The sequence below is a fragment of the Triturus cristatus genome, chromosome 1_1 (genome assembly GCF_964204655.1).
Source record: "Triturus cristatus chromosome 1_1, aTriCri1.1, whole genome shotgun sequence".
Taxonomy (NCBI): Eukaryota; Metazoa; Chordata; class Amphibia; order Caudata; family Salamandridae; genus Triturus; species Triturus cristatus.
Window position 1 is genome coordinate 363,140,117 of NC_140579.1, and position 12,839 is coordinate 363,152,955.

The window sequence follows — 12,839 nt, forward strand, 5'->3', positions numbered from 1 at the left end:
AATACAGGTTTTCTTGTTTCAATTAGTACAAATCAGACATTGAATGTGTCTCTATTGGTCTCTCCTTTTGCCTCAAACGTTAATTCTTTATTTTTTTTACCTCAGTGCATGAGGGTAGAGCGAGGGTGGCAAGCAGAAGCCATGTGAAAGCTCGGCTCGTTATGAGCTCCAGGTTCCAACAGGACCTCGAGCTGAGACAGAGCCAGGTTTCAGGCTTCTATCTTGTTTGAGCTTTCAGACGCTTGCCCACCTCTAGTGACCAGCTTACCTTTAGCCTCGCTTGTCTTTCAGAGGCACCAACTAATGTATTCATCATGAAATATCCTATTTTTAAGCCTGGCCTTGCCTGGCCCTGTTATCTGTTAAGGTGTTGTTGTCAATTACTTATAATTTACATAGAATGGCCTTTGTCTCCTAGATAATTAATGCTTTGTCACCTCATGGTATTGTCTGGTTGGTGTCATTCTGTCTCCCATAAAGTACTTGTCTTGGAATGTATGTTATATTTGAAAAATTAATTTGGTCCTCACACAATAATTTCTTTTTCTCAGGCATATGTCGTATATAGAAAGCAACCCATGTATTTGTTTTTTACTGAAGTAGGTTTCTAAAAAAAATGGATGCTCTTTCTTTGCACTCCAGCAATGAGCACTCTTGTGCATATCACAGCACCTGGCCCGGCAACTTATCTCCTGCTTGTGGCCACCAGCCCTCCTGATGAGAAACACGGCTGTTTGTTTTCTCTCTCTACCTACTCACTCTGCTTCTCTACCATTACCACCAGTGCCATTATCGTTACTACCATCATTACGACTACTACTACCTCCGTATTACCACTGCTACCATTATTCCAACCATTAGCATCACCGCCATTAGCCATACCAATTTACCACCACAGCTTGCTCCTCTTCGCATAAGCTCTGCTGTGGGGTAAGCCACGCAAGATACATGCATGCATGCCCAGTGCCGGCACCAGAGTTGTGATAACAGACAGAAGCTCTGTCCTGCCTCGCCACAATGTGGCATGGTACTCACATGATGATATTGAGAGAGCCTACAAAGTAACTTTATCACCTTAAAAGTAGCCGTATCATTTTTAGGTCTCGCCTGACGTAGCTGCGCGCATGCGCAGTCTCGCCCGGCGAGATTTAACGTTTTGAGGGATTTTCTTTAAGGGGCATTAAGCACCGCCCCTCTTTTCCATTGGCCGGCGTCACCGTTTATGCTAAACGGTGGCCAGTCATTGGAAAAGAGGTGTCGGTGACGTCTTTGCTTGGCTTTTTGAGCCGTCCCACTTGAACAGGCTCGCCTGAATTATGTTGGTCGCAAAAGGTTTCTTATCTTTATGGGGCCAAACACATGGCCCCATAAAGACAAGAAACCTTTTGGCAGGCGAGGCCGTCCAAGTGGGACAGCAGAAAAAGCCAAACGTCATGGCGAGCGAGCGCTAAAATGCACGATCATTTTGAGGGATCTCCCGCGCTGACCTACATACCACCTCATTGATGAGCTAATGCGACCCGCAGCCATAGAGCGGGAACGTCAGCTGACTCTGTTGTCGGGGAGCACTGAAGAAGCGGTGGCCATGGTGGCGAAATGTTACCATAATTAATTACTGATGCACTGTGACAAATAAATTAACCTAAACGCATGTGCTCGCGGACGCGGTGCTGTGCCTGCCCGAACCCTGAGGCCCCTCCCGGGAAGTCTGACGCTGGTGTCTGCCTCTCACCCCCGTCCCTCCCCGGCAGGCCCGCCCGCCCGCCTGCCTTTCCTGTGCTCAGATTGCAGAGGCAGGCAGGCAGGCCGGGACCGCCGTATCTCGCAGGGCTTCCAGTTCTGCCAGCACAGAAGTACTTTGCGGCGGGGCCATCAGGACGGGAAGCGTCTCCTCAGAATTCAAAGTATGCTGGCGGATTGGGCTCGCCGGGCCCTGGTGTGAGAGAGCCAGGGAGCAGCAGGCATCGCTGGCGGAGCCGGCCGCAGCACAGGGGGCCATGGAAGACGGGCTGCCCAACCTCCCCCTGTGTGCAACTCCTACGCGCTCAACAACTTCTGCAATGGTAAGTATGGCGTGCGCCGAGGGCTAGGCGCCGCTGCCTGGGGACATCTTGTTGATTTTTGTGTTGCATGCTTCTCAAGCATTCTGCTGGATCTGCAGGAACAAGAGTGTTTTTCGGGTTGCCTCTGTTTGCTCTCTGCTTGTTGTAGATACCAGCCGATGTGTGGCATTAGCCACTAAATAAAATTCAAAACTCTGCACCATCGTATAACGTGTCTATCCTTACATGTACCAGACTGCTCAAATTGGGTCTTAGGCCTTTTCGTTGCACTTGTTGCTTTGTATCAAATAACATTTTATATGGACTTCTAGAGAATGTTTTTCACTGGCTGAAGTATTCTCCAAAGTGATTCTTAGTGGCCATTGTTCTAGCTCTGGTATTAATACATGCAGTCACGTTATTTATTTCAGGCCAGAATGTCACAGCAGTAGGTTTCTTTGAAAAGAGGCAGTATGAGATAGCACAAGCATAGAAAACATTTATTTGGACCACATAACCATGTGCCATCCGCTAGGTTAACGGACAGACAAAGAATAAAATGCATATATACCCTAATGACAAAAGGGATACAAAATATTGTGATACAAATATGTACTGTGCAATCATTCGCAGAATAAAACCTGAAGCACAGCCCTTATCAGTGGGTGTCCCTGCTTCAGCAGTCTTTGTTTAAGGTGCAGCGTGTAGTTTGAGTACCACTCAGCAGGTCAAAAGCCCTTGGCACCTCTAAAGGTGGATAAGTATCTATCAGAATACTTTTTTGTATCCATATTAATGTCAACATTTCACTCAGTTTGCAGTCGTTTATTTTGGGCCAAACGAGAAAGACCAGTCTGATCCCAGGTACATAACATTCAAAGCTGCTGGAAAGTTGGTTTGGAGCTGTGGCTCATCTATGTTTTTCTGCATTTAAACAGCTTCTCTTGTTTTCTTTGAGTTGAAGGTTCTTTCGTTTTCCGTACAGTGATTGGTGTAGACTAAATGAATTTAGTGATTGAAGTGTAGCTGTCCGATGGTGACTATCATATCTTTGAAGCGAGTTGTATAGAAATAGAAACAAGACAACAAACGTGTACCCATGCCGGGCCGGTTGGCAAATTATTTTCCAAAAACGAAACTTAACCTGCATGCTTATCAACGTTAAGGGAGGTACCGGCTATTGAACAAGCAAGCATTTCTCCTCACTCACCTGTCTAATATCCATATATAAAACAAGCATTTGCAATGCGATAGGTCTCGCATTTACACGCATTTAAGCTATTGGTATTGTAAATGACAATGTCTATTATTTATGTTCTAAAACCGAATAAAAAATAAAAGGCAATGTTATCTGCAATGTCAATAGCTCAAACTCGTGTAAATGCGAGACCTATTGCATTGCAAATGCTTGTTGCTAAGTGGCGGGAAAGCAGTTGTTTCTGCAGAATTCAGAGTACAAATCCCTTCACAGCTACTGTGTAAGCAAAAAGAAACCTGAACGATAACAGACAAAAATCGAGAGAGAGTTGATTAGAGAGGATGTACTTAGGAACAGAAATGCTTACTAGTTTTGCTTTAACTTAACATCTCTCATTAGGAATCGCAACTGGAGGCATTTTGGCGGGCACATAGTTAGACAGATTGCATATCCCCATTAAATGAAGACTGATAAACAGTAGCGGCCGGTGTGTTGATAGAGTGGCGGGGCAGGGGGAAGGTGGGGAACAGGGATGGGGGGGAGACAAATTTAAAAAAAAACACTTGCCTGGTTGCCACATCGTGCTGCTCTCTTCTCCAAGCATAGGCTCCAAGAGTGCACTGCGGCCATCCTGACGCTGCATTCATGCTGAAAGCAGCATCCGGATTGGCCTGAGCACCATAGATTTGCACTCCCACATAGACTGTGCCGTGCCTGTGCCTGCTCTCTCCTAACCAGCCATGCAGCTGGAATTGGAGAGAGCTTCACTGCGCATGTGGGTTTGGCCAGCCTGAGATGGCCGGCCAAACACACATTCGCAGTGAAGACAGTGCCCATCACTCCCCCTTCAGCTTGTCACCACCCTGACCCTGTCCCAAGCCTTGGCTTCAAGAGAAAATAAAAACAATAATAAACAAAAGTTTATTATCGTTTCATTTTTCATTTTTTGACTGCTGGCAGGTGGGGCGGTGCTCCTCCATCATATCGGAGGAGCCGATGCTGCTGACAAATAGAACCCAAGGTCTAACAAGTCCAGCATGCACTGTGTCCCAGTAGAAATTTAACACCAGTTAAATATATCAACTGTCACACACAACCTAGGGGCATATTTACAATGACCCTGCAGCACTTTGCGCTGCCAGAGCGCCACTTTTGTATTACTCTGGAGACGCAGTGTGCCAGCCCATATTTAGAAGGCCATGTAAAGTCACACCGCGTGGCTTTTCATGGCCTTGTAAATATGGCCCCCTTTCACGCATTACCCTGTATGAAAGGGCTGTTCTATGGGTGTTGCTGTGGGTTTTCCCATGTAACACCAATGGAATCTGAAGCATTCCCAGATTTACAATGTTTTGTAAACCTGGGAATGTGTCAGATTCTAACGCCTCCCCAGTAGAGGCATTAAAGTGGCCCAACGAGGAAGAATACCTTTCTTTCTCCTCATTTTTTGCTCTTTGTGCTTTATTATGTGGTGCTCATAGAAGGAGGAAAACGCAATCAATTATTGTTTTTGTGCAAGAAGGTGTCCCTTCCTGCACAAAAACAATAATCCTGCAATGCAGGCACACGTGAACCAAGGTTCAAGGGTGTCTGCATTGGCGTTAGGCAGCCCATTGTGCACCAGCGCTGAGGAAATCACAGGGATGCTTTGTATCACCGTAAATGCGTTGCATCCCTGCACTTTCCTAATGACTCAGCTCGGCACAGCAAGCGGGATTGGTGCACCCCGCTGTGTAATTTTCTAGTAAATATGCCCCCCAGTGGCGCTAAGCAGCTGTCAGCGCAATGGAGAGGCAGACCTGGTACTACTGCTGCTTTTGCCCTTGATACAGAATCATATAGGTGTCGGGCAGTATGTCTAATGCTGCCCAGCCTCAAGAGCAAAAAATTCATGCAGCATCCTTCGGCTCACTGTGATTTTGTCTTAGGCTTATATATAATACATACAGGACCTGAATAACCCCGGGTGGAGACCTCCGCTCCGCCCACGGAGTGTGCGGAGATTTGCCTTCTCCGTGTTCCGCGGAGAACACGGAGAAGACAAATCTCCGCACTCCGCAGCGGAGCGGAGTTGGCCAGTAACCCGCCTCCACCCCCTCATTATAACAAGTAATTAAACATTAATAAAAAATAAATTTAAAACCACTTACCTGTACTGCCGCATCCCCGGGCTGCCCTCCTCCTCTTCTTCGCCGTCTCGCTAATCCTTGTGAAAACTGTGCATGCACGCGTGCCTGTGCATTCCCATTTCTCAGTGATTACTTATTATCTATTTTTCATTAGGTTGAGCCAGAGCGTCCAATTTTGTGTAACATACCTGGATGCGTAGTGTAAAACACAATACCACACAGTTCCACACCACACTGCCACAATTCAACACCACCAAACATAATTTTACTCCGCATAATACCTCTCAATGCAACATAATTCAACACCACATAATTATACTCTACTCAATACCATATAAATACATGCCACATAAATCGCTCTGTCACATAGCTACAATCCACATAAATACACTTCACACCATGCCACATAATTCCAATCAGCATAATTTCACTTAACACCACAGTTCCATGCCACACAATTCAACTCCACACATTTCCATTCCACACCACGTAATTTGACACAAAACCACATATTTCAACTCAACAACACAACTACACAACACACCACATACATCCAAGCTATGACCTTTTTGACTGTGGAGATTGATGACACAGCTTTTACTGGTTTCTTGATAGACCGTTTGACATTGGATGGAACTATGTATACTCATTTTATATATATCTTGATACAGTGATATATTTAAAATTGTAAAATCTTTCATTGATCCTAAAGCCCTGTACTCCACCATACCGTCGTCTGTGGCACTCTGCAATGATATTGCATGTTTTTTTGAGGAAAAAGTTAAAAACATTCAAAGGAACTTTAAGTCCTTCACACTTGAAGATTCTACTGATATAAGAGAATCAAACTCCAATCCTAATTCTCCAGTCTTTCCATCTTTTCAAGTGGCCACATTAGCTCAAACTAAAGAGGCCATTTTAGCCTGTAAATCAGGTTCACCATTGGATGTATGCCCTCCAACTTTTTTACATCATATAATCGATGTAGTCAATCCAGTCATCAATGGTATAGTGAACTCTTCCCTTGCCTTGGGTATTGTTCCCAGAGACTGGAAATTTGCAATTGTCAAACCGTTAAAAAAAAAACAGAATGTAGAGTCCTCAAATTTATCCAACTATAGGCCTATCTCTCTCCTCCCTATCTTGGGTAAGATCACTGAGAAAATAGTATGTCAGCAACTTGCCAGCTTTACTGAATCTGCAACTATCCTCCATCCTCGACAATCGGGTTTTCGTCCCAAACACTCGACAGAATCAGCCCCACTCGAGATATCTGACACCCTAAAATTCATCTTGGACAGTGGCAGGAAGGCAGTCTTGATTCTTTTGGATTTGTCTGCCGCGTTTGATACCATCTCACATGATATCCTGATTGCCAGATTAAGATCATGCGGCATCACAAATCGAGCATTGGATTGGATATCATCATTCCTGTCTAACAGGAAACAGGTCATTTCCCTGGGATCTTGTCTGTCATCTGAACGCACTGTCTCCACGGGTGTCCCCCAGGGGGCCTCTATCAGTCCCCTGTTGTTTAACATATATATGGCGTATTTTACACGAGCACCAGTTGCGCTACACACTGACGCATTCATTTTAGGCACGGGGGTTAAGTGATTTGCCCAAAATCACAAGATGTTCGAGCCTCACTCCAGACTCGAACCTGGTTCCCCAGCTTCAAAGTCGGACATCCTAGCTATCAAGTCACACTCTCTACATTCATTGTCAATCATCCATTTGATCTGCTTGGGTACGCGGAAGAAGACCCCTTCTCTAGTTTCAGGTAAGTGCGTGTCTCGACTCTCGTGTGTGGGGTTTGCTGTAAATGCGCTCCGATAACGACCCCTTCTTCCTAAGGAGTGCGGCCCAGTAATCTGATTTGGTATTTTAGGTGAGTTTATGTAGCATCTAACTGCCCCTTTCCTCCCATGGGGCTTCCAGGCTCCCCAACTCCCTCTCTGAACTTTACAGCTGACGAGGTGTGGACGCTGTTAGTATGCATTTACAATGTGAACCTCACATTCACAGGGCACGTCCCCTCTTTCAATCTTCTCCCCTCCATTGTCTCTTTCTTCCTACTTTACATATCTGCACTTCGTCCTTTAAGGAATCCTAAAACTAAGTGAGGGGCATGAACCAGCACTTACCGCAGAGACCTTTGTACTTATCGGGCCGCTGCTGGCACCTTCTGTGGCCCGCATACCTTTAAGTGAACATTATTGCAATATCCCAGAAGGACCTCTCTACTTTCCAGGGATATGGTCCAGTTCCAGCGCTCCCCAGTAATTATTGACATCATGCTAACGGGCCACCACTGGGCATTCTCACTAGGGATGCTATATTTCACTTTGGTTTGTGTCAGTATCTCCTCAGACCTAACAAGCAGGGCCTTACGTGCTGAAAAAAGTGGTGAGGGGGAAGGCGGTTTCTAAAATGTACAGGCCTATGTAATTAAGGGAGTGGCTTGAACAGGTAAAGTAAACCTCCGAGTTCCATAGTGTGACGCTCAACCATAGCTTGGTGCCTCTATGAGGTTTCTATTTACTGACGGTCAATTATTGTTGCTCTTTAAGATGAAGTGCTATACAAAAGTAACATGCGACACGAAAAATAAAAAAAAATAAAAAACAACATTGTGTAAATGGCCAACACTTATAAGGTCCCAAAGGCAAGACCTATTGGTTATGCCAATACTTGTTTAACTTGTAAAGACACATATAGGTGTTTTTCAAGGTTTTGGATATTGCATGGATTTGTGCTTGCTACAGGCAATGTTTGTGATAATATCAGGGAAATCAACAGTGAAAACCAGCCCACATACCATAGAACAGGCCCACAAACCTCTTGAAAAAATGCCCCCCATACTGACCTGTCAGACCAACCCTCCGGGCACTGCCTGACTGCCCTGTAAGCCAGTCCGGCCATGCCTACTTATGGGTGTTTGACTTAAATGTATATTCTTAGAAACCTCAATATATCTATAGCTTTACGTCCCATTTGGGTATGTGTTCTAGCTTTGTGATTACTGTAGTAGTTGGGATAAGGCCTACCCAATATGTTACAGGGTTACATAGCTGTGTTCTCAAGTCTAAATCCATCACACGTAGACATCCCTCAGTGGGGAGAGATGAAACACAACCATTTCTTCTGGTAAGATGGCATTTCATAATACCCCTTCTGTTGTTAATGAATTTATGTTTAGCACTTGCTTTTTTGTCTTGGACACTTTAAACCTTTGAATTTCGTGATAAGATGGGGGTGTGAGGATGGGGGCATGTGGTCCAAGTTTCCCAAATTCGAAGGTTACTGGCAAGGCTACAACACAGAAGATAGTGTGCAGAGCAGAGGTCTTGGGGCGCTCTGAGGGCCATACATTCTACATCACTGATTTTGTAACGTATTTTAGAATATTGCTGTATGTTCCCAAAAGATGCAAGGCATTGTGATGTGATGTGGCTAACCAAGGCATATTTGTAACTCTCGCTCTGGTGTATTTTAGGTGAGCTATCTCTGGAGGAGTTCATGGGGGGTGTGCAGAAGGATGAGATGCTTCTTGAGATTCTGACCCGCAGCCTGGATCTCAAGCACATTGTTCTGATGATTCAAAATGATGGGAAGCGGCTCGACGAGATACAAAATCCACCCAACCCGGAGCAGCCAGCAGAGAAAAGCTAAGAACAAATAGGGCGAAAAGGCAGCCATTGTGTATGCTTGAAGAACAATGGGGATGGAAAATGGCGGCCAGCCAAATGCAAATGTGGTTACTGCACTCTAATAGAATACCCTTTTAGCAGGCAAACTGTAGGCTTCTGAAGTTTGAAGTGCAAAAGTAATCTGTCGCCCTTTGACTCATGCTATAAGCAAGAATGAACTTCTGAGAAGAAACAGAGCGACTTAAATGGAAAAAACATCAATCTCGAAAACCAAATAAATCAAAGACAAATGAGGGACTGGGTCTTAATAGATCTGCATTCTTACTGTCGGATTCTCAATATCATAAATGTAGACAGAGACGACTTTGTGCCTGTGAACCTTGTCGAGTTTCAGTTGTGAAAAATGATGGTTGGAATGTATATGCTACAGATGTATAATTATTAGTGATTTCAAATCAACATGCATTGAACATGGGTGCTATAACCTGAAAATTTGGGCAGCAGATTTAGCATTCGTATTCCTTCAAGAGACAGTTTCGCTTAAGAAGCTTTCATCAAAGCTCTTTTACTTAAATCAAATACATTAATTCAGTTACATCCCAGTTTTATTATCTAAGTAATGAGTTTTGTTTATCATCACTGACAAATGTTAATAATGGCAATAAAGAGAAGTGATATATCACATATAATCGGGGGGTGGTGAGGCACTACTTAAGAGAAAGTATAGTGGGCTTAAACAAAATGAAATTTCTAAGGCATCATATTCCACTTCTAACACTATGGAAGGATGGACATGTCATTGCTGGCTATCCCAGACTTAGCCTTGCGTAATAATAACTGTGCTGAGCGCATGTGGGTGAGTTTTTAACATTGGCTATCTGGCAGGTCAGTAGTAGGGTTGTGTAACCTTTATTTATGCCAGCAATGTTTTCTGAACTTCCAAATTTCTGAAATTACAAACTGCACGAGGTTTGCAAAAAAACCCTGGTTTATGTTTTCCTTTGCCCGTGAACAGTTTTCACCATGTTACAAGAAAACTTTACAAGTTCTCAAACCTAGTCTAGATGGAAAATGTATGTAGAGTTTCCTTTCTGCAAGTTTACCTTTTGCACACTTTTTATATGAAAAATGGCAAATCTTTGCAGAACGTTTCCCTTCATGCTTTCCTTTTGCAACATACATTATTACAAAGGTCATGGTTTTCGTGTAAAAATGGGAACTCAGCAAAATTTCACAACTTTATCACCAGAACTTTACTACATTTGTGAGGAAAAAACTCCTCAATTTTCCACACATCTGCATAACTTCAGATATAGTGGCAAATGTATGTATGATAATGTATTAGTTCATAAAAGCAGATATATCTGCCCATGCAATGCCACAATTATAGTACAGTCCTTAAGTAAGGATCTTTTGTCCCTGGCCAGGCCTGGTGAGGCTGGGATCAGCATTCATTAAGCTTCATGTCATAAAGATAAGAACTGTTGCGAAGCCCACAGTGTGCTGACCAGTAAGCAATTTGTGCTTAGCCACCAGGCTAGGAGAGGTGGACATGGGGTGTGTTCTTTATTGACAGACTTCCTTGTTTGTATTTTGTTCACTGAAGTTTGACAGGTGTATTTTAATTGATAAATTGTGGTGTAACATTAATAATTCAATTCTATTTAAAAATGAGAACATTTGTGGAGTGAAAACAAGTTTTCTGGTCGTGGATCAGAATCACTTGTTCAGAGCAGGAAGGGGTGGGTAATTAAACATTTCCCTGGGGTGTCTTCTCTTTCAGTTCAACCTGATATGCCAGACTTCTGCTAGAAAAATCCTATGTCCCTATCACTTTTCAGGTAAAAGAACCTGCCTGCCTTTGATAAGACACCCTAAATCTGTTCAACCAAGAGAATCGATCACTCTACTTTAGAGGTATCACTCAGACGCTTGTGTTCTTCTGGCTGGTCTACAGCGGCTTCCTCTTTCCACACCTCAGTGACGTTCGGCTCCTACCAGTAGAAAATGGGAGCAGGCAATGGCATCTCATGACTACACCGACACCTTCATCATTCCAAATCAAGTCCTTCAATTACTTTGTGTCACACACAAAGCGCTATATACTTCAGGACGCCTTGCGCTCAAGTCTGCTCTATTACAGCATCCCACCTTCTTATTAGAGAATGTGAGATCATGGGTACTGGAGCTGCCCAGAACACTGCTAAAATGGAGCCTGCATTTCAGTGCCACTTCTGATTAATTTACTTTTCAAATGTTACTGAGAAGTCACATCTTCTGCTAAGCACTCAACAGCAGGAATAAATGTCTTGCACTCCGTTAAACGATCATATCTTACTCATGTACCAAGAGTAGGAGCTCTATGTTCCTTCAGTTCTGTCCACATCCACCATAAACTTCTTCTCTCTCACCTTGGTATCAATGTGCTCTGACGTTTCGTCTTCGCCACTGGCGCAACAGCCTACTGACTGGCCAATGGCCCATGACTAGACCCTCCTGCTGCCTATGTTTCATCAGAGACCCTGAGTGAACAATCAAATATTAAATGCTATCATGTTTTTTATCTAGGTATTTACTGATTTCTACAAAGAGCTACAATGCCACCTTAGACTTTGGAACGCTTCAACAAAATAAGTACTGTGTACAAGAACAGCATATTATGGGAAGCGTTGTTTGAGTCTAAATGGATGTGAGATGATGCCCTAGCCAATGTGTTCACCTTTTTGTGAATATTTGAGAAATTAAGGTCTGAGCAGCTCAGTTTTCAGGAGTTTTCTGAAGTGCATGTGGTGGGCTCCTGGCCCCAAGAGAGGGATTAAACGTCTTCCAGTGTTTGGGTCCCTCCACTCCGGTAGACATACTTCCAGGATGCAGCCATCCTGTGGAGTTAACAATATTCATCTCGTACATTGCACAATCCTTTAGGTAAACAACACATTAGAACAGCAAAACGAAAGACAAACAGTGAAATCACGTCTAGGATTGTAGCCTTCTTGCACATACAACGCAGTTTCCTATTTATCCTATTTGCTAGACCATATGTGAGTGAATTCAGTTAATGTGTTTTTTCCTTGCTTCATAGTATCCACAGCAAACTTGGGTCATGATCTCAGTCTTGTGCTCTCTAATTATCTGACCAAAAATTATCTTAGAAGTGTAATCAATCGATGAAAGTTTGTATAGCACGACTACTCACCTGTGAGGGTCTCAAGGCACTGAGGGGGAATGGGGGCAGCTGATCCAGCTGGTTGCCAGGGTATCAATCGAAGAGCCAGGACTTTAGAGCCTTCCTAAATTGGGTCACTGACAGGGTTTGCCAGAGGTGGAGAGGCAGGGTGTTCAAGGTCTTGGCGGAGAGGTAGGAGAAGGCTCTTCCTCCTGTCCTGGTCTTGCAGATCTGTGCGATGATGCCCTGGGCAAGTTGGGCAGAGCTGAAGTGTCTGGTGGGTACGTGGAATGAGAGGCAGTGGTTCAGATATGCTGGTCCTGCATCATAGAGTGCTTTGTAGGCATGTGTGAGGAGCTTGAAAGTGACTCTTTTGTTGACTGGGAGCCAGTGGAGTTCTTACAGGTGTTTGTTGATGTGGCTGCTGCGGGGGATGTTGAAGACCAGTCTGGCTGCAGCGTTTTAAATGTTCTGTAGTTTCCTGAGGAATTTCTGGGTGACACTGGTGTAGAGTGCATTACCGTAGTCGAGACTGCTGCTGATGAGTGTGTGGATGACTGTCTTTCTGGATTTGGTGGGAATCCACCTGAAGGTTTTTCGAAGCAGGTGAAGCATGTGGAAGCATGATGAGGAGACGGCGTTGATCTGGCA

The 12,839-nt window shown here is 44.2% G+C and overlaps 1 protein-coding gene across 1 annotated transcript in view; it reads left to right on the top strand.

Annotated features, from left to right (window-relative positions):
- Positions 1–10,716, top strand: part of GUCA1A (guanylate cyclase activator 1A) — a 242,968-nt gene extending 232,252 nt beyond the window's left edge. The window contains exon 4 of the mRNA XM_085630949.1: positions 8,869–10,716. Within this exon, the coding sequence (XP_085487075.1) occupies positions 8,869–9,044 (176 nt within the window). The 3' untranslated portion in view covers positions 9,045–10,716. The remainder of the gene's footprint in view (positions 1–8,868) is intronic.
- Positions 10,717–12,839: the final 2,123 nt, after the last annotated feature.